The sequence below is a fragment of the Pelmatolapia mariae genome, linkage group LG3_W (assembly GCF_036321145.2).
Source record: "Pelmatolapia mariae isolate MD_Pm_ZW linkage group LG3_W, Pm_UMD_F_2, whole genome shotgun sequence".
NCBI lineage: Eukaryota > Metazoa > Chordata > Actinopteri > Cichliformes > Cichlidae > Pelmatolapia > Pelmatolapia mariae.
The window spans coordinates 22,507,938-22,529,253 of NC_086229.1; the positions used below are offsets into that span (position 1 = coordinate 22,507,938).

Below are 21,316 nucleotides of genomic sequence, written 5' to 3' on the forward strand. Positions count from 1 at the left end.
TTTGATCATGTAATGTTAGAATGTGGTAAATATAGGCGGGAAAGGCAAATACAGAAATCTGAATTACAGAAAAATAGAGTTCAATTGAGGGTAAAATAAGGGTAAAATATTTCAAATGAGTGCAGGTCATGTAGTTTATAGAGCGATATTTGGGTTTTTAAGAGCAAAAAGCTGTCCAGAAGGTGGCGGTAATGCACCTGAAGCTGTTTGACAACAGCCACAAATAGATAGAAGAAGCAGCTGCAGGCTGGTGTGTCATCGAGCACTAACGGAATTTTGTCCTGGAGGATGAAGACGTTGCTGACGTCACTGCTCCTCGTGCTCGGTAGGAAAATCGCTTTGATTCTGTTTGAAGGCGCACGCGCTCACTCAGGTGTGTGCCTTCAAACAATAAGAAGTGTAACGTGAGTTTACTCTGAATCTGCGCGCTGCCCTCAACTTTACCATGTGATAAACCGTGTGTGTCTGCGGCCTGGTGGGGGCGCTGTTCCTCTGTATCCGCTCTTCATGACACACTGGAACAAATATTTAACCCTCACATCAACCCGGCTGTACTCAGTGTGGTCCCCACAGAGCAGGTGTTTGTCAGTGTGGTTACTCACTGTAACGATGATTGGGGGTCCTGTACAAAGTTATCCTAAAGTACCACGTTACTTTAGATCTGAGGGGACCGACCTGTTTGTCAGCGGACAGTAATGACGCGGTAACTACAACCACGTGGACTCTCAGCTGGACTGTTGCTGCTGCAGAGTTTGTGTTATGTTGTTTTTAACTGGCAGCGAGTGAAGCTGTAGATCATTTAAACATAAGATACAATTAAACTTCTCTGTAAATCCTCGTTTTCCAGCAACACTGAAAACAACCAGCTGTTAAAACAAACAAGTCACACAAAACAACATGACACAATAAAGCATTATAATGGAAGCCATTATTGACAGTCACCTGGTACACTGTTTGTATATCAATGTCCACACATGCTTCAATAGATGTCTGCACATATTTTGCACAGTTAGCTGCTGTTGTGTAAAAGCAGCGTGCAGCAGATGTCCACAGAGATCTGACTTAAGATGAGGATAAAAAAGTAAAAAGCAGGTTTTTCATGTGTTTTCTGCTTCATGTGTGCTGAGTCAACAATGTTGTGTTGATTAGACGTCTAAGCAGCGTCTAAATGTCAGGGCTTAAATCTGAGGCTGTCAAGACGTCGAGCAGGAATTTGCAAAGTGCTGAAAGCTCAAAGAAATCTCTTCCTTCTCTTTTCAACAACCTCAGAGGAATTATACCTCAGTGTTGTTCAGACCTGTAGGGAAGTCATCACTAACCTCTGATGCCTTTGAAACGTCCGTTCGTTTTGGTTTTGTCCACGTGTAATTACTCATCGTGTGGCTGTGATGGATGCTGTATGTTTGTAACTTTCTGAAGCCAACTGAAACACTCAGTTTGTGTTCTTGTTTGTGTCTCCTGCCAGTTTCCCAGCATGCCCTGGCTGCGGTGGTGGAGGTTTATGAGGGGGTAATGTCTGTCCTGTTGCCCTGCAAGTACTCAGGTTTTATCCCTGAGGATGACCCCACAGTGCTGTGGACTCGCAGTGATCTCAATCCTAAATCTGTCCATGTGAGACGAGAAGAAGCAGATGATCTCAGAGGACAAAACCAGCGTTACAGCGGGCGCACAGCGATGAGGTCTGATGCTTTGGACTCTCTAGACTTCAGCCTCACTCTGAGAAATCCAACAAAGACTGACAGCAGCAACTACACCTGCTCCATCAGTGATGGGACAGAAGATCAGAGACTGAGAGACATCCAGCTGCAGGTCAAAGGTCAGTAATTAACCTGACCTGAACAGAATGAACTTTTTGGGCTCTCTTAAAGTAAGACGTCTGTTAGTGGACTGGTGGTGCTTAGAGAAAGATCCAAAGAAGCTTTAATGAAGTCAGTCAGGAAAAGAACCTGAAGATCCCAGTTTGTGATCCAAACAGACACCATCTCTACTTTTAAGATTAGACATCAGACTTTCATTTTTGATAAAGCTTCCTGTGATCTGGATCTTAGTGCTGCTGCTCCAGGCTGAGGCTGCTTGGTTTATGATCTGTCTGTGCTCCTCTTTCTCCTCGTTCTTCCCCATCACCAAGTCATGCTCATAGATCTTTGAATTCTTTTCTGTGTAAAACACTCCAAACTCGCGTGTTCTCACAGATGGATGAAGGTGAAATCAATGTGGTAAGAAAATAGATGGAGGACCCTAATTAGAAAGGGAGAGATTCAAGGATTCAGGTCAACAAGCTGCTTTGACTATCAGTCATTGCTAACAGCTAAAGTGTAGCTTTTACATGTTTCAGTGCAAGTAAGAAATAATCCAACAACAGGTCTTCCAACCTGATTAAGACCCATGTTAATATACGCTGTATGTGTTTGCATCATATATAGTCAGGACTACTACACTATCTAACTGGTAGTGTGAGCGATCGTGGTGGACCAGCCCATTAAAAAAATAGTCAGTCGTCACTGTCAGCATCTCTCGGGTTTCATTACAACTGTTCATTTTAAAGCTCAGTTTTGAAGAGCTTAGTTTGTTTTGCAGGATGTTTCACAATATGAATATATGTAATTTATCAAACACATCATATACAAAACGAATATGTGATTAAAACTATGACATTACATGTAAGCTTTAAGTCTAACGTCTCTTCTTCCTCTCCTGTCCTCTTTCTTATCTCTGTCCATCTCTGAGTGTCTTTCTTTTCTCTCCCTGTGAAGTACAGCAGCTGGACCTTTAGCTGCAACACACTGTGAGACAAACTGCACACAGACAGTTTGTGTGTTTGCTGATGTTTGTTAAGCTCATAGAAACACTGCATTTGAAATTAGTTGACACTTAAAAAAACATCACGCGCTGTCTGTTCGCTTCTCCAGTACGAGCTAGATTCTGTAGTACTGCAGACACAACTTACGGACACGTGCACTCCCACTTCAACCCCCGAGTATAAACACTTAACCTAAAGTAATGAGCCTGTTTTGAAAATGTAAGGAGTAGAAAGTTCAGATACCTGAAAATTTTACTTAAGTAACAAAGTATTTGTACTTAGCTCACAGCTATGCTGTTACTTAAAGTGTGTCTGCTGTTTCTTCTTCTACAGTTGATATTGTGGTTTATTGTCCTCTCAGACCAACAGGTGGAGGTGAAGGTTGTTGCAGGATCAGAGTCTGTCATCCTGCCCTGCCAAATAAAACCTGACCTGCCTGAGGACACCACAGTGGAGTGGACTCAAGCTGACCAAGTGGTCCATGTGCATTCAAACAGAAGTGACGACCTGACGAAACAGGACGGACTTTACAGAGACCGAACAAAGATGAACAAATAATAATAATGGATTGCATTTATATAGCGCTTTTCAGGACCCCTCAAAGCGCTTTACAATACCATTATTCATTCACGCTCACATTCATACACTGGTGAAGGCAAGCTACAGTTGTAGCCACAGCTGCCCTGGGGCAGACTGACAGAGGCGAGGCTGCCATATCGCGCCATCGGCCCCTCTGGCCATCACCAGTAGGCGGTAGGTGAAGTGTCTTGCCCAAGGACACAACGACCGAGACTGTCCGAGCTGGGGCTCGAACCGGCAATCTTCTGATTACAAGACGAACACCCAACTCTTGAGCCACGATCGCCCCTGAGAACTGCATGCTGAGAACCGGAGACCTCAGTCTGACCCTGAAATACCCCACAGAGAGAGACAGTGGAGGATACATCTGCACCATCTACAGCAGGGATGTCCACCTCCAGGCCTCGAGGGCCGGTGTCCTGCAGGTTTTAGATATCACCCTGGGTCAACACACCTGAATCAAATGATTAGTTCATTACAGGCCTCTGGAGAACTTCAAGACATGTTGAGGAGGTAATTTAGCCATTTAAATCAGCTGTGTTGGATCAAGGACACATCTAAAACCTGCAGGACACCGGCCCTTGAGGCCTGGAGGTGGACATCCCTGATCTACAGGGACAAAGACATCCTGAGACAGAAAGTAGTGCTGCAGGTCAAAGGTCAGACATGCAGATTAATACCAAAGGTCAGTTTAGGAGGTTAAGGTCAGAGTTCAGAGGTCATGCTGTGTTTGTTTAATGTTTCTCCACAGAACCGTTTCCATCCTGGGCCACAGCTCTCCTGGTTTTTCTGCTTCTTGTTCTGGTTGTTTCTGCGGTTCTTTTATTTAATTTCTGGCATCATATCATGTCATGTGAGTGTTTCCCACTACACTACCCATAATGCCACAACATGACTTTACTAAACAGTGTGTGTGCTTCACTGCATTGATCTGACACAGACGCTGCATGTGTACAAGCTGTTCTTCTTCTGTGGTGGTAAACAGCAGGCTGACATGGAAACATGTGCTGACAGTAAATGTTGCAGCAGCTTCAGTAAATGTTCCTCCTTGAGTTGTGCTCAGTCATGTGGTGGAGAGCTTCAGATGTTCAGAGCAGACACATGAGATCTTCATGGTTTCTGTGCTGATGTGTGTGAGACATGGCCGACTGTGTTGTCACCAATTATTTCATGAACTCTTATCTCGGCTTCCTAGAACCTCTCCTGTTCAAGCCTGTGAGCATCACCCTGTTGTCTCGTCACAAAGCAAATTAAAGACCCAGGAAACACAAGAAATTGAAAATAATCGAATCTGTTCTTCGATTATTAGTCAGTAAGGCTGTCAGAATAAAAATGAAACACAGTTTTAAAAAGAGCTAATGCAAATATTAGTATTTTTTAAACAACAAATAATGTGCAAATAGGAAACTAAATATATTTTCTGTCCACAAGTTCAAATAAAGATTCAAATGAAATCAAAGCGATTTTATTTTCCAGTCCAAAATAAAGTTTCCAACATTTACAGATGAGTCATTTTATAAATTCACGATAGCAGTGGACGTGCTCTGGAGTGAGGCTCACGCTTATCTTTGTTCCCAGCTGCTGATAACCTGCTGAAGATGCTCGCTGTCATGACTTCAGCCATGTGAGAGGTGCATGAGCCTCTTTACAGGACAAACTCATCTATATACCTGTGCTATTATTTATTTTATGTTTAGAATTAACCTCTGAAAACCTGCTGTTACCGTCTGTACAGCTCATGTTGTGTTCATTGTCTTCTCAGTCATTCCGGTGGTGGTGGAGGGGGCGGAGTCTGTCCAGCTGCCCTTCAAAACCACAAAAAACCTGCCTGAAGATGTTAAAGTGTTGTGGGAACGTTATGACCCCAGAATGAAGGCCCATGTGTATCACAACGGCTCGGACCTGACTGAAGAACAGAGCGAGGTTTACAGAGGCCGGACGAGGATGAAGGGAGACCCACTGAGAACTGGAGACCTCAGTGTGACTGTGGAACAGCCCACAGCGAGAGATGGTGGGGAGTACAAGTGTTTGGTCTGGAGGAGGGGAGACTTCATCAGAAAGAAAACCGTGAGGCTCAGAGTCAAAGGTGTGTAGTGGTGTGTGTGTGTGTCTGTGTGTGTGTGTGTCTGTGTGTCTGTGTCTCTGACTGTCATGTGTCTCCTCTGTAGGGAGAGTTCAGGTCCAGGATGAAACTGCTGATGAGCAGCTCTGACATGAACCATCACTCCTCCACGTCCAGCACTGTGGTGAAAGCTTTGGATTGTAAACAGCCTTTCAGTCACGTATCAGCTTCCTGTCACACACGAGGACTTCCTGTTAAGGTCAAAAGTTCATCTATCAGCAGCTTGTGCATCATAAAACTCCCCACGAGTGTTTCAGAGGATGATGATTCTCGATGGTGGTCTTTTCAGATCTCAGTGTTTGGGCCTAAAATCACAGGTATGACACATAATGATGGACAGCAGCACCACTGCAGTATCAGCGGTGCTGGTTATTCATGTGTGTACTTTAAAGGAAGGAATGAGGAGCAGCATGAGAGTAAGCTCCATGTGTGCACTTTCAGAGAGGATGTGGCTTCATCAGATGCACAAATCAGCAGTTGCACATAAGCTTTATTAGCAGAGCCTGTCGCTGGGCTTTCCTCTCTATTTAAACTTGAATCAGTCTTTTGCAATAACTTGAACATGTTGGTGCTCACAGTCAGAGCCCTGCGTATATCAGTGAGTTACTGCAACCATACGTAACGTCTGGCTCTCTGAGGTCAGCTGATCAGTGCTTGTTGGCTGTCAAAGCTGTGGATCCAATGAAGAATATACTGATGATGGGATTTCTATTTATTATAAAGTGATAAAGCTTTATTACATTTAATAAAAGCATGTGAAGAGTGAAAGGATGGAGGAACAGAGGAAGTGTTGCAGTCTGTTTACATATTTAGGGACAACAATCGTGCCAATGACAGAATATGTTTCTAATTATGGAAGAAATCTCTATTAATAATAGATGGTGCACGCCTGATTCACTGACTGTTGCAATCACTGTTTTCATGTATCAATATGGATTTATTAATACGGTTATTTTATCCTTTTTTTTAAATATATGTTGCAAAAACATAAAATTAAGTCAGTTGACCTTTTTTCTTTACATCTGTTACACGGGGTGAGTGTTCCCACTTTAAAGCTTGCAAAACTCCTCTTGTCTTTGTGTTCTTACAGGACATAATGACACAATAAATAATTTCTGTCATGGTCTCTGTGTCTCCTTGGTGGACGTAGGTTTCAGGCTACATGTTGTTTTTAGTTTGTGTGTAGTTTCTGAGCCAAACACTCAATGGTTTGATCTCCTACAAAAATAGAATTAAGTAGAACCTGAAATCTGCTCTAATAGAAACTGTGTGAATCCTCTGGGCTTTGTTTTGTTAGAAAAACATCACAAATATGAATACTGCATAAATCCTGGAACAAAGCATTTATATTAGCTGTTGGAGTCCGGTCCCTCTGACGTGTGTGACTGCAGATGTTGGCTGTGTGCTGGACAGCTGTCTCACAGCAGGACTCCAGCTCAGAGGATCCAAACGATGCTGCTCCGCCTGCACTCTGCTGGGCTGTCTCCTCCTTCAGTCTCTCCTCCTCCTTCCATATGTTGCAGTGAAGCCTGTAGCTCCACCTTCCTGACAGCAGCTACCAGCAGACAACATCCACCTCCTGCCACATCTCCAGCGTGTTTGAACAGGAGTCCACGAACACGTCCACGTGAAGAGACGTTATTAAAGCACAGCAGAGCTGCGATAATATGTTCCGCTCAGTGCGCATGTCAGCCACAGCTGAGTTATGATCAGAGATGGAAAAAGCTTCACATTTAAAACTGTTTCCTGAACAAATGGAATTTATCTTTGTGTTTATTGATTCATGTACTGACTGAGTTACCCTCCAGAGTCAGCAGCACATTTAACGGCTGCTTATCGTATTTATTATCGTCACCATGACTACCAGTCGCTACAAACATTGTTAAACAGCTGATAATAACATGGCTGTAGCGCTCGTTATTTAAATTAATTATTAATAATCATAGTGAAACTAGGCTGTACTGTGAGCTCTACACACAAGGAGAAGTCACACATAACCCGTGGCAGCTTGTTGTCACGTGACACCTCATTACTCAACAGCTGTCTATAGGAAGGTGTGGGGGGCGTGGCTTGTTCTATAGTGAACCTGCCTGACAGCATGCCAGCAGCCTCCCACGGGCCCGACCCTACTGCTCCTTACAACAGGCTCGTTACTGTGGGCTTGACTCGTTTGAGTGGAGTTATTATTTCACGTCACGGCCTTGGAAACACTGCTTTAAAACACCCGGATCAAGTGACCGCGTGGATGGCTGTTTTTGATGTTACCGCTTCTTTCATTAAACGCGCGTGTATAAAAGAAAATAACATCCTCTCGTACCGAAAAATAAAAACAAGAAAACACATGTATTAATTACAGGCGATTATTTCTTAATAATGTTTATTACAGAGGAGCCTTCTCTTTTTTTATTCACTGAAGCTGCTGTTGTGAATATCTCACAAACAGACGATGATTTAAAGATGTGTGAAAAGGACTCGCGATTGGTCAGAATTAACCAATAAAAATGTGTTTTAACCTCTTATAAAGATGGAAAACAAATTCAGCCTTTTTATTTAATATATGTATCTAGATATATAGATATTTTAATGACTTAAAAATCATATCTAATGCTATGCCAGCTTCTACCCGTGTGTAGAACAAACGTGATGAAACGGACTCTTCAAAATCAGGCAAACACGTCCAAACTAAGGATGTGAAGCAGACTGAGGCCAGAAACATTATTATTAGAGGAGACACAGCCGTCTGTCCTCTCTCTGGACAACACGGGTGTCAACAGGGTTTTATTTATTCATCTGATTATTACTAATTAATATTAATAATTATTATTATATTATCATTAAAATAATGAGCACTACAGCCATGTTATTATGAGCTATTCAATAATGTTTGTTACGACTCGTAGTCATAATGATGACAATTAATATGAAACAGTTAAGTGAGCCGCTGTCTCACTCTGGGAAATGATTTATGGGGGAAAAACATAATTCATTCATAATTCAGTTATTCGGTAAATCATTAATCAGTAAATACAAAGATGTGTCGATTCGTTGAGGAAACATCAGAGGTGTTTTTTTTTCCATCTCTGATCATAACTCAGCTGTGACTGACATGCGCACTGAGCGGAACATTTTATCGCAGCTCTGCGGTGCTTTAATAACGTCTCTTCACGTGGACGTGTTCGTGCGCTCCCGTGTTGTCTGCTGGTCGCTGCTGTCACGTAGGTGGAGCTACAGGCTTCACTGCAACATGTGGAGGGAGGGGGAGGGGCAGAGACAGCCCAGCAGAGTGCAGGCGGAGCAGCATCACTTGGATCCTCTGAGCTGGAGTCCTGCTGTGAGACAGCTGTCCAACACACAGCCAACATCTGCAGTCACACATGTCAGAGTGACTGGACTCCAACAGGAAGAGCAATAAGTAACACGTGACACACTCCAGGGTTTGATCTCCTGCAAAAATAGAATTAAGTAGAACCTGAAATCTGTTCTAATAGAAACTGTGTGAATCCTCTGTGGGGCTTTGTTTTGTTAGGAAAACATCACAAATGTGAATACTGCATAAATCCTGGAACAAAGTATTTATATTAGAGTAGAAACATCACCTGTATATAAACGATGGCGTCAAACATACGGCCTGGGGGCCAGAAGCGGTCGCCTGTAAGTCTAACTTGTAACAGCTGTGAAAAATATAACAAATGTAAAAACGTAAAAAGGAGTTTTAATTCAGATTTATCTGTGTAGAATTTTTATTTTATTTTATCTTTTGCAGCAAACAGCAGAAAGTGCCATCATTTTTTATTTCTTTTTTTTTTTTAAGTATAAAATAACTTTTTTAAATATCCATATTCGTAAATGTAAACAGGGATTGTTTTTTTTCTCCTATTTTCTGAACATTTTATCACAAAATGTTTGAAACACCATCACCTGGACTGAGACAGAAGTGAGAATTATTCTATTTTGTGGGTTTTACACAACATATTTGCCTTACCTTAACTATTCAATTCAGTTTACACATAATTTAGGAAAAAACGATTTTGATTGTTTTTAATATTCAGTGAAACTTTGTGTCTGTGAACAACACTATGCCTTTTTACTGCTATGCTGTAAATATTCATATTTTATCAAACAAAAACGAATCAACTTTAGTAATTATTTATTTGAACTGCCTCAATAATTCTTTTGTTTGTTTACAGACCTTTAATTATATCTGATCAGGTGTTTGGAACCCAAGGATAGTGCTTAATACCTGAAAGCAGCAAGAAGTTTTTATTACATTTCCAAAATGATCAAAATGAATGAACGGCTCCAACAACAGCCTAACTTAGTTTAGATAGCTAAGATAGTGGACTGCTTCAGTTTGACAGACATTTCAGATTGGTTTGTTAAATGAGCCTATATCAGATAGACATAAAACAAACAAAAATGTTGCTCTGTGTGGACACACCTGGAAAAAAAATGACACAAGTAACTTGGCTCCCAGTAAAAGAAAATACTTGCTTGTATTGGTAACATCCCCCTCTCCTTCCAAATAACTGAGCCCTGCTAGCAGCAACTCTTAAATCTACACTGAAAAAAATAAGGCACATGTTTTTGGCTCTAAATTCAGCCTAATATGCATTAAATTCCCACAGACCTTAGTAAATCATGTTTCTATACAGTCTCTTCCCATAATTTTGTGCCCCTGAAAAGGAAACGTCTACAGATGGATACACAATAAGGTCAGACACAAAGTCACCTTTGTGACAGATTTGTAAAGCCTTATACACAGCCTCTCTTATATGCACACATCAGGCTTTTGAAAATGTGTAATTTTATCTATATTTTAATTGGAGAATTTGAGACAGGTTTTTTTTTTCAACAAATTTGCAAATTACTTAAAAAATGTTGTTGAGGAAGCATTGAGGATCTCTGCTTGGGCACAGGTAGCAAACACACTGTAAATTCCATGCCCAAATCCCACTTAATTGTGCCTAGGCCCACATCTTTAAGAATGGCATGGTTTGTTATTTAGTTATTGCTCATGTCCAGCTGAACCCCTTAGGTCACAGCTTGCAGCTGTACTCAAGCAAATCTCTGGTGGGTTAAGTAATCATAGGCATGCATGGTATGGATAGATGAGTGCGAGTACCTTTTCTGCAAAGCACGATCACATGTGGCTACTTTATTGACTAACAGGCTTCACGCCCGTGGCATTTGTTTATGTTATTTTCAGGAAAATAAATTCATGCTGCCAAGTCATAAGAATAAAAAAAAAGAGGGAGCACGAGAGAGACACACGACGGGCTGGGGAAACATGTGAATGAAGCACAGGGGAAGCTTAAATGTACGCTGTGAATACACTTACTTCTTTTTTTTTGCCTGTCCCATTTGGTTCTTTAGCCGTCAGAATTGTTGTAAACAGTAAAACAGGGATTGTAACAGTCAGTGAAACAGGCACGGACCATCTCCAGTCATCTATTATTAATAAAGACATTTCTTCCATTAAATGTGCTTAATTAGAAACACACGCTGTCATTGGCATGATAGTTGTCCCTAAATATGTAAACAGACTGCAACACTTCGCTCTGCTCCTCCATCCTTTCACTCGTCACATGCTTTTATTAAATGCAATAAAGCTCTATCACTTGACAAGAAATGAAATTTCAAGACAAACAGTCACAAAGTGATTAAAATACGATAAATGAATAAAACTAAGTCAAAGGACGGCTGCACAGGTGGGGTGTCAGCGTCTTTATTCAATCCTATGTGTTATGTTATGTACCCAGAATCACCATCATCTGAAATGATGTGTCACGATGCACAAACTGCTGATAGAGGAACTTTTGTCCTTAACAGGAAGTCCTCGTGTGTGACAGGAAGCTGATACGTGACTGAAAGTCCACAGCTTTCACCACGGTGCTGGACATGGAGGAGTGATGGTTCATGTCAGAGCTGCTCATCAGACTCACACTAAATGTTGTTTAACCACTGAAGCTCCAGGCTTTATGTGTTTTAATTTCTCTGAGGTTTTTGGTAATGAGTATAAAAGCTCAGCATCATCAATGAAGAGAGAGTGATTCTAAAATGATGTGCTTGTTTTTGGACTTTGGTGTTATTTTACATCATAACACAGTAAAGCTGTGATTAATTAGCAAAGAATAAAACTTGTTGTTACTTTTTGTCACGAGGGTAAAAAAAAAGGTTGATGCTGCATTTGAGTTGATTATTAACTGATCACAGAGAAGCAGAAGAGCACGTTTATCGTTTAATAGAGCTCGTAATCTTTACAGACATAGAAATGCAGGCTGAGGACAGCAGTGGGAACAGCCTCACCTCCACCTGAGAGGAGACGCGCACCATCATGTCATTGCCTACATATCTGATCTGAAACACTCCGTCTTAGTGACTCAGTGTTTTGTGTCTGTTTGATGTCAGTGGGGATAAAAACCAGAGGCTCTGATGTTCATGTAACATCTTTATTTCAGGTTCTGAGTGAACAGGAAGTTTCTGGACCAACAACGTTAACAAAGGACGGCGTTGTAGCCGCTGTAGTCAGTTCACTCACAGAAAAACCTTTAAATTCACGTGACTGCTGTAGTATCTGATTGTTGCTTTCAATGTAAACAAACACTGTCTACAGAGAGGCAGAAAGCTTCAGCTGCTGTGGGGTGTGTACCTGTGTCCACACCTGTGGTTCCTACCAGAGGTCAGTCAGTCGTATCCTGTGCTCTCATTGGTTGCTTGAAGACTTTGTGCATAATCACATCCTGTGTGTGTGATGATGTACTAAGAGCAGTTTATCAGGCAGGTGTGTGTCTGTGGATCATTGTGTGTTTGTAGTTTGAGCGTCTCCTCTGTGACGTCCTGATGAAGGTCAGCTGTGCTTTAAAGGGCGTCAGAATCCCCGTCTTCACTTTCACAGCCTGAAGAAGTGAGAGGAAAACAAAGCAGAGGATGAAGGTCACACACACACACAGGTGTCAGTGAGTGTGAGTCCACTCTGCTGTGTGAGCAGCTCCTCACTCCTGTTTCCACTGAGTCCTCTGACTTTAGTGATGACAGAGAGGATCAGTGCAGATCAGACTGTGTCCTCTGGATCACTGTGTGACACCTATAGCTGCTTCACTCTGCTCTGGATCAGCTGACAGCTTTGTAAACGTGGAGCTGTTTTCATGGGTTGGTTTGTTCCAAATGAACTACAAACCATGTGACCACCTTCAGCGCCACAAAGTGAGGAAATCGGATTCTGACATTCAGGAGAAAGCTCAGTGATATTTGCTTGTTCGCTTCATAACTCTCAACTCTTTCAGCTTCTGGAACAAGTTTGTGTGAGCCACAGTCAAGGAGCCACCAGAGGACAGCTGCTAACCATCGGCATTATGGGTAGTGTAGTAGGAGACACTCACCTGATATCAAATAATGACGAAAATGTATTAAAAGAACCCCGGAAACTGTAAGGACCAGAACCAGGAGAAACATGAGAGGCTCCCAGTATGACCACTGCTCTGTAAAGACAGACAACAAACAGTGTGACCTTTGACCTCTGAGTCCATGTAATCTAAGGTGTTTTGAGCCAACAAAGTCCTTTGATTGTAAAGTAAAGTCTACTGTCAGTGATGTAATCTTTACCTACAGCAGTCGCTGAAGCTTCTTGCTGACCTTTGACCTGCAGCTGTACATCACTCCGACTCAGTTCCTTTCCATGTTCTCTGATGGAGCAGGTGTAGGTGGCGCTGTCAGACAGTTGGAGGTTGGTCAGGTTCAGGCTGAGGTCTCCATTATCCAGAGCGTCAGTCTTCATGGATGTTCGGCCGCTGTAACGCTGGTTTTGATCTTTCAGTTCGTCTCCTTGATGCTGACGCTGGTGGACGGTTGGAGGACTGAGGTCGGAGCGACTCCACACCACTGTGGAGTTGTCCAGTTCAGATGTTTGGCTATTACAGGGCAGCAGGACGAATGGATCCCCAACATACACCTCCACACCACAGGCATGCTGGGAAACTGTGAGGACATACAGAGAGACACTGTGTCATGTTTGAGGTAATAATCACGATCAGACCTGCTTACAGACGTCAGCAATCACAAAAGTTTAATTCACTTTCATTCATGCAACATGAATTCATTAGACATGGAGCCCATCATCCAAAGAGGAATAAACCTTTAAAGCATAGAAACAAATAACAGAAAGCTTCAAATTAAAACAAAAGGTAAAGTCTAAAGTTTCAGAGGATAAACTGTCACAGATAAATCAGTGAGGTAAAAAAAGGTAAAACATTTAGAAACACAAGCAAAAATGATTAATATTGAAAACCCTAACAAAGGAATCAGAAGGTTTACTTAAAGACCTAGTGAGGCAGGCCACACCTGAGGAGGATGATGACACACACCTGCTGCTGAACAGCCTCGTCTGGGGGAGGTACTGAGGAGAGTGGCTGAGCGCCCTTCGACGCTGGATGGTTGAGTGAGAAACGGTCAGTTAAACCAGTAAACAAACAAAGCTGTTGTGAAGTTTGGGATCTGTTGCTTATGTGAGGTTTCTTATAGCTGCGTTTGCTGTTTCCTACAGGATCGTGGAAACGGGAGGACAACCAAGTGCAAGGAAACAGAGAGAGAGAGCAGAGACACGGACCATCATCACAGGGAGGAGAAACTGAATGGGAGTCAGGAAGCACGCACAGAAGACAGCCTGCACTTTCTTGTCTTTTTGCACTGTAAATAAACACACTGCCTTCATTCAAAGAGTCCAGTGTTTGGGTCCTGTATCCACAACCGTGACAAATATATGTGATTGACATTTTAACCTGTGAAACTTTACTATTGGCTATTTTACTGACCATGTGCTAAGAGGGTGGACTGTGCTGTGATGGAGGAGTTGTACAGAGACATCCACAGGCAGGAATGATGTCCTGTGTCATTTCTACCTGTTCATTTTTCTAAAGCAGAATCATCATAGTAGAGCAGGTCACCCAGAGTATGAATGTGTGAATGTCAGACAGACAGCACTTAAATAAAAAGAGTTTAGAAAAAAGTGTGAATGAGGCACGCTGTGTAAACTCTTTTAAGAGCTCAGAGAAGAAAAGAACTACATAAGAACCAGTTTTTATTTACCATTTATTTTTTTGTCTCACTGCTCAATCATCCAGGAAAGTAAATCTCCAAAAGTTGATTCTGTTCATCTGGACGTAGCATTTGGTGGGAGAAACGTTTCGTCACTCATCCAAGTGACTTCTTCAGTCTCAGCTGACTGCAGGTTTCCCCAAACCTTATAAACAGTACATTTGCATAATGACTGAAACCAGCCCACTGATCAAAGAACACTGATCAATGGCCATGAGTACCATTCACAGAGAGTTGGGGAATGGCTGCAATCACAGCATTGTAAGATGGCGAAAGATGTACCCTTAGGCCCCCTCCTCGATTCAGAGATGGTCTTTCCCTCTTCACGTAAATGGCCTCCTTGACTCCGCGCTCAAACCAGCGTTCTTCCCTGTCCAGGATGTGTACATCCTCATCATTGAAAGAGTGTCCACTGGCCTGTAGGTGTAAATAAACTGCAGAGTCCTGGCCTGATGAGGTTGCTCTTCTGTGTTGTGCCATCAGCTTCACCAGAGGTTGTTTGGTTTCCCCGATGTATAAATCCTGGCAATCCTCCTGCACTTAACAGCGTACACTATGTTACTCTGTTTGTGTCGGGGGACCCGATCCTTGGGGTGGACCAGTTTTTGGGGCAGCGTGTTTTGGGGTTTAAAAGCCACAGAGATCCGGTGTTTAGAAAAAATGCGTCTCAACTGCTCCGATACTCCTGACACACACAGGATCACTACAGGTTTTCGCTTGGGCAGCGGTTGTCCTTCTCTCCTGGATCGGCTGGAGCTTTCTTTAGGTGCCTTTCCCACTTTGACAAACGTCCAGCTGGGATAACCACATTTACTCAGGGCCTTCTTGATGTGCTGTTCTTCTGCCTCCCTGGCTGCTGTGTCAGTGGGGATGACCACAGACATTCCCACAGAGATTAATTCTTTGTGTTTATATCTAAACACCAACAGAATACTGTCCAGTTAACAAGTACTGTAACGAATTACTTTCAGTAATTAGCAATATGCATTACTGTCATAAACAGTAAGGAATAATGTAAGTAATGTAAAAAATTCATTATTTTTTGGAGTAACAACCTCACCACTGACTGTGACCTGATACGATCTGACGCTGTTCATGCAGCCACCGTGCCAGCTAACAGAGCATATCCACCAGTACCTATGAAGACTCATGCTAACCACTTTCAGATTCATTTGCATCCATCTAAATGCTGCTGTTTTTTCTTTCACTGTTGCAAAATGCAAACATGACAATTTTCATAAAGTTAAAGTAATCTTTTACAGCTTTAAAACAGGAATGAGAGAAGATTCAAACTAACACATAAAGACTTAAAGCACTGAAAGCAACAATCAGCTCATACAGGACAAAGAATCTGTCTGTTTAAACAGCCGAAGCACCAACAGTCACGTAACATTGAACAAGGTTTACTTAACGCTGTTTGAGTATATGTAGGTCAGCAGGATGTGTGAGCCGAACTCACACACAGAGGATTACACACCAACACCAACCACAAACTTCTCCACACATGGATCTGTGAGCCACGTTTCCATCTTTCCTCCAAAACCTTCAAGACTTCCATGTTTCTAACGAGCGTCCAAACCTTGTAATAACCATGATCGTGTCTGAACGTGTGACGATCATCAACCTGCAGTGAGTGCAAATGACCTGCATTCAGACTTCAGAGAGTTTCTTACCGTCGATGAGGAGAAGCAGGAACAGCAGCAGCATCTTCATCCTCCTGTGAAGTCGACACCAGCACAGATGCCGTTAAACACTCGGACGCTCGTCTGCAGCTGCTGACGCACAAATCAAACGTTCCTCTCGGCCTCTGCTGTCTGTCTGTGGCAGGAAACCACTGAGAGCTGATATGAGATAAAGAAGCACCAGTTTCAGTGTTCGCTGCTCTTCATCAGTCTGACGCTCAGGCTGCTGTGGGGATTCTCCTGAACTCTCATCTATGTTTTAATCATTTCATCTTTATGCATATTTATACGCGGTTTCACTTTTAATTTTCACTTCATGTTAGTTTAGGTTATATATTTCACATTAATTACATGTGTTATATGGATAATGGATGTTTATCACAGGAAGAAATCAGCTTATCTCAGCTCCCAGCAGCAAAGCTTTGGTCTGACACAGATTCTCTTCATGCAGACGTAAAATTTTACTGTGTTTGTTAATCTTCAGTCTGAGTCTGTCCACCACAGGATCTACATTTATTTGTATTTTAGAAAAATAGAGTCCATGAGTGACTCAGACATCAGTGCTGTGAAGCATCTTCAGCGCACAGTCGAAACCAGCGACTCACACTGGAGGTGAATGTAATCTTGCAGCTGTGATCTAAGTGGGTCAGCGATCCTCGAGAGGCGTGAAGACAAAATGCACAAACTGACCTCAGTTCATGGATCAACGAGGTTCATTATTCAGTAAGTAGCTGCTCAGCATGATGCTGGTGTTGCCCTTTAAATTCATCCTGTGGAAAGTTTTGGGATCAGCCTGGTTGTGAGTCCACATCAGTGCAGTGTGACTTTGAACCCTCGCTTACCTCCAACACCACAACCAGGGCATGCTGGGAAATCCTGAAGACACACAAACAGCAGCACAAACCAGCTGCATGCTGTGGATTTCTTCCACAGAGCACACAGTGGACTGAAGGGCACAGTACCTGCAGACCTCAGAGAGCTTTTAGAGAATGAAGGTCACAAACTGACTGTTTAACCTGAGAGACAAGAGACTCTTCAGTCCTGTCAGAGACGTCTTTTTCTTCTCTGTTATATCAAATATTGACATGTGTGTAGTTAATGGGACCCATCGATGCCCACTGCATTCATGCTGAACCTTGATGTGTGTTAGAAGCCAGAGAGAAATCCTGGATATGAAGAACCTGCTCCATAGTTCAGGCTCTGGATGAGAGCACAGTTTTATTTACTTATTTGTTTTTATTTATTTATTAACAGCTGAGTGATGAGGTGTCATGTGACCACCGTGTGCTGTGTAGAGCTGACAGCACAGCCTACAGGAGAACAAGTTAAACCTTTATTTATGAAATCATTATTATCATAATGGTGCAGATTATAATTACAGATGTCAATAATAATAATAATAATAATAATATCTACAGCCATCCTATCGTTACCTGTAATAATGTGTATGATGTCTCTGCCTGTTACACAGATGGTTTTCTTCAGGAGACAGTTTTAAATATGAGTTGTTGTTTTTTCATCTCTGATAATAACTCAGCTGATCGCAGCTGTCACTGACATGCGCACTGAGCGCAACATTTTAATGCAGCTCTGCTGGAGATGTGAGAGGATGTTGTCTGCTGGTAGCTGCTGCCACGCAGGCGGAATCGCCGCGAGCTGCCGTGAGAGGACACAGACCGCACATATAGGAGGAGGGGGGAGAAACAGCCCAGCAGAGTGCAGACGCAGCAGCATCACCTGGATCCTCCGAGCTGGAGTCAGAGCTCAGACATGGACATGTGCAGAGACCGGAGCAGCCAGCTCCAGCAGGTATCTGGTATATATATATATATTTCAGGTATAAATTCATGTAATAAAGCCACAGCAGTGCTCAGGCTTTATTTTTAAATTCTTTGATTCATGATGTGGAAAACCTGAGATTAATCTTGGATTTATTTTCTTCACACACATCCTGGAACAACCTGAAGCTGTGTTCGTGGGCTGTAATGATAATAAGCCGCTGTGGGGCTGTGACACACACGTTTCCATGGCAACAAACACAAAGCAAAACGTCAAAGCTGCCCTGTTATCGCCTCACACCGTGTTCATGTTCACACGTTGTGTTTTTAATGTAATCACAGTATTCCCACAGACACGCTGCGGTCCTCCTTCCACGGACTCGCTAGATCACAGGTTTATCTGTAAATTTATATTACACATAAATACACATATTTGTGTGGCCTAAAGCTGTTTTTCTTTTCCTGAATTTTAATTATTATAGCGGTAAAATCATAATTTTCCGACCTAAAAAATAATAATAGAGTTATAATGTAGTTTATGAGGAAGTGACATTTTTATTTTCTTTAGAATATGTTGCATAAAGAAAAATAGCTCTGTGACTTCATAAGAAATCTCTCTGGTCAACAACTTCCAGACTGACTATTTGGTGGATATGCTCTGAGTATACAGGATACAGGCGGACGAAATGATAGATGTGCCGAATGACAGCAACATCAGGAAGAAGGAACATGAGAAGCTGCAGAAATACCAAGGGCTCAGAGAAGAGCTGGAGAGGATGTGGAGGGTGAAGGTAACGGTGGTCACAGTGGTAATCGGAGCACTAGGTGCAGTGACCGACAAGCTAGAAGTAATAAGAGTAGATCTGGTGACTCCCATGTTAAGCAAGTGGCTCCAGCAGATCCCAGGAACAACATCGGAGATCTCTGTGCAGACGAGTGCAGTTCTGGGAACAACTAAGATACTGCGCAGGACCCTCAAGCTCCCAGGCCTCTGGTAGAGGACCCGAGCTTGAAGGATAAACTGCCCCCAGGGATGAGAGGGGAATTATATTGTTTTATTTCATAAAGGTAAGTTGAGCATTTGTACTGTATCACTTTAAATGACCGTCTCCTTCTCTGTATGAGATCTGTGTGTCTGTTTTTCTCTGGCTTCCTTAGATTTGAGTCAAAAACAACAACCTCCCACCGACTCCATTCTGACATCCAGTGGCTGTTCTACCCTGTTTGGCGCCCTGGGCGAACACTCCCTCTGGCCTCTGTTGTGGTCAGTGCTATCCTCTATGCTGTTGCATGCTGGGGCCGCAGGTTGGGGTTCACAGATGCCAACAGACTAAACAAACTGATCCACAAGGCCAGTGTTGCACACTTGGATTAAGATGAATTGAAACCAGTGTAGCTTTGTGACTTAGTTTTTAAACTCAAACGCTAATACTCCTTACAGGAACACAAATGAAATAAACATAAACAGGAGACAGTGTGATTCACCAGTCTTCATTCGCTGTGATTACAGCCCGGTACTGGTTTAGATCCGTAACAGCGCCACGAGGTTTCCACACAAACTAATGTATTAGCTCTAGCGGCTAATCATTAGCTTCATGGCTAATTCACATCGCTACCAATAACTTCTATACTAATGACACATAGTGGGGATCAACGGCCAAGTTTCCCACATTCTCATCAACCCTGTGGACTTATCTTTACATACGTCTCAAGTTATTTTCCTATATTGTATCTGCCTACCTGCAAATGTATAGACACAGTGCATCGTTACACATGTGTACAAACTCACACAGCTCTTTTAGGCGCACTGCCTTATGGTTAGTGGCCGGGCTTATTTACTCACACTACAGCTGCTCATTTTAGGGGATACTCCCTCTTGTGGTGTAATGGAGCAATAACTACCCTCCCTGCACTGTCTTATTGAAGACTGGGGCACACAAAATATTACAACTTTGTTGTTCAAATATGACATATTTGAACAATCAAAACATTTAAAAAAAATATGATATTGTAACTAAAAGATTATGGGTGTTTGTTTTTGTCCGCAATGTCTTTCTTGTCCTTGCACCAGTAATGTTGTGCAGCCCACGAACACAGCGCTAACACGAAATCATCAAGCTGTAAATTTTAAATTGTTATTAATCCGTTTACCCCTGGTCCTAAAGTGTATATTTATTTTCTTACTCTCCTTATATTTATTGTTTGATCACTTGCACTGCTGTAACTGGAGCCTCGTCGTCTCGTCTATACTGAACTGTAGCGGAGATGACCACAAGGTTTACTTTGACGTCAGCAAAGCAGCAAGCAGGCGCACCGAGGACTCTCGCGAATTTCGAAAAAAATCGGTGGAAATTAGAAGTCAGTATCATGGTGTCTGGTGTTTTGGTGTTTGTCGCCCATAAACCGTCCACCGACTATGTGTGTTAGAAGCCAGGGAGAAATGCTGCATATGAGGAACCTGTTGCATAGTTCACGCTCTGCTTCAGTGTACGGTTTTATTTACAGCTGGAGCTGTGACAGGATGTGCGTGTTGTCTGCTGGTAGCTGCTGCCACGCAGGTGGAATCTCAGCGAGCTGCCGTGAGAGGACACAGGCTACAACATATAGGAGGTGGGGGAGGGTGACTAGAGGAGGAGAAACAGCCCAGCAGAGTGCAGACGGAGCAGCACCACCTGGATCCTCCGAGCTGGAGTCAGAGCTCAGACACAGACCCGGACAGGTGCAGAGACCGGAGCAGCTCCAGCAGGTATCCGGTATAAATTCATGTAATACAGAACACAGCAGCGCTCTGATTTTACTTCAATGTGAAGGTTCATTAAACTCCCGAGAGTTTGATGTACATAGAAAATGCCTCCTTGTTCGGAGTAATTCTACTACTAATGATGGTGATGATATCAGCACCAAGGGCGCGTAGGTCTGACTCAGACTTATTTTATCCTTCGCACCGAAGTAAGCGAAGGATAAAACATTAAATATTAAAAATGAGCCGCTTTATATCCAACAAATAACAAAAATAATAATTATTCATGTTTATTCGCTGATATTTAAAAGATTTTCCTGACCCGCGTGGGCTATTACCTTCATTTCTCCAGAGTTTAGAGTCTTTGAAAACCCGAGATTTATTTTCTTCACACAGATCCTGGAACCATCTCGAGCTGTGTTCGTGGGTTGCCTGTAATGATGCGTGGATATCATAATAAGCCGCTGTGGGGCTGTGACACACTCGTTTCCACGGCAACAATCACAAAGCACAACGTCCACGCTC

The 21,316-nt window shown here is 42.7% G+C and overlaps 3 protein-coding genes across 3 annotated transcripts; 2 read left to right on the plus strand and 1 right to left on the minus strand.

Moving 5' to 3' along the window:
* Positions 1–241: 241 nt before the first annotated feature.
* Positions 242–3,392, plus strand: LOC134616315 (V-set domain-containing T-cell activation inhibitor 1-like). The gene is made up of 3 exons (XM_063461107.1): positions 242–325; positions 1,466–1,816; positions 3,162–3,392. The coding sequence occupies exons 1-3, from the start codon at positions 289–291 to the stop codon at positions 3,356–3,358; spliced, it is 585 nt and encodes a 194-aa protein (XP_063317177.1). The 5' UTR covers positions 242–288; the 3' UTR covers positions 3,359–3,392.
* Positions 3,393–3,972: 580 nt separating this feature from the next.
* Positions 3,973–6,619, plus strand: LOC134616321 (butyrophilin-like protein 10). The gene is made up of 4 exons (XM_063461120.1): positions 3,973–4,038; positions 4,131–4,232; positions 5,142–5,465; positions 5,548–6,619. The coding sequence occupies exons 2-4, from the start codon at positions 4,226–4,228 to the stop codon at positions 5,589–5,591; spliced, it is 375 nt and encodes a 124-aa protein (XP_063317190.1). The 5' UTR covers positions 3,973–4,038; positions 4,131–4,225; the 3' UTR covers positions 5,592–6,619.
* A 5,335-nt stretch (positions 6,620–11,954) lies between these two features.
* On the minus strand, positions 11,955–15,475 carry LOC134621257 (myelin-oligodendrocyte glycoprotein-like). Its single transcript, XM_065469974.1, has 5 exons — positions 15,299–15,475; positions 13,839–13,923; positions 13,104–13,475; positions 12,881–12,979; positions 11,955–12,397 (listed from the first exon to the last, which is right to left on the minus strand). Exons 1-5 carry the CDS (start codon positions 15,473–15,475, stop codon positions 12,360–12,362), a joined length of 771 nt encoding a protein of 256 aa, XP_065326046.1. The 3' UTR covers positions 11,955–12,359.
* Between the last annotated feature and the right edge of the window lie 5,841 nt (positions 15,476–21,316).

What these genes read in the sequence shown, in the direction of transcription:
- LOC134621257 (XM_065469974.1), bottom strand. Translation starts at nt 15,475, where the DNA reads ATGTCTGTGGTCATCCCCACTGACACAGCAGCCAGGGAGGCAGAAGAA. An exon ending in TGTGTCATCATCCTCCTCAG is followed by an intron (nt 13,476 to 13,838) that starts GTGTGGCCTGCC and finishes ATGTCCTCACAG; the next exon opens with TTTCCCAGCATGCCTGTGGT. An exon ending in TCGTCATTATTTGATATCAG is followed by an intron (nt 12,398 to 12,880) that starts GTGAGTGTCTCC and finishes TCACTTCTTCAG; the next exon opens with GCTGTGAAAGTGAAGACGGG.
- LOC134616321 (XM_063461120.1), top strand. An exon ending in CGTGAGGCTCAGAGTCAAAG is followed by an intron (nt 5,466 to 5,547) that starts GTGTGTAGTGGT and finishes TCTCCTCTGTAG; the next exon opens with GGAGAGTTCAGGTCCAGGAT.
- LOC134616315 (XM_063461107.1), top strand. Translation starts at nt 289, where the DNA reads ATGAAGACGTTGCTGACGTCACTGCTCCTCGTGCTCG. An exon ending in GTCACTGCTCCTCGTGCTCG is followed by an intron (nt 326 to 1,465) that starts GTAGGAAAATCG and finishes GTCTCCTGCCAG; the next exon opens with TTTCCCAGCATGCCCTGGCT. An exon ending in CATCCAGCTGCAGGTCAAAG is followed by an intron (nt 1,817 to 3,161) that starts GTCAGTAATTAA and finishes TTGTCCTCTCAG; the next exon opens with ACCAACAGGTGGAGGTGAAG.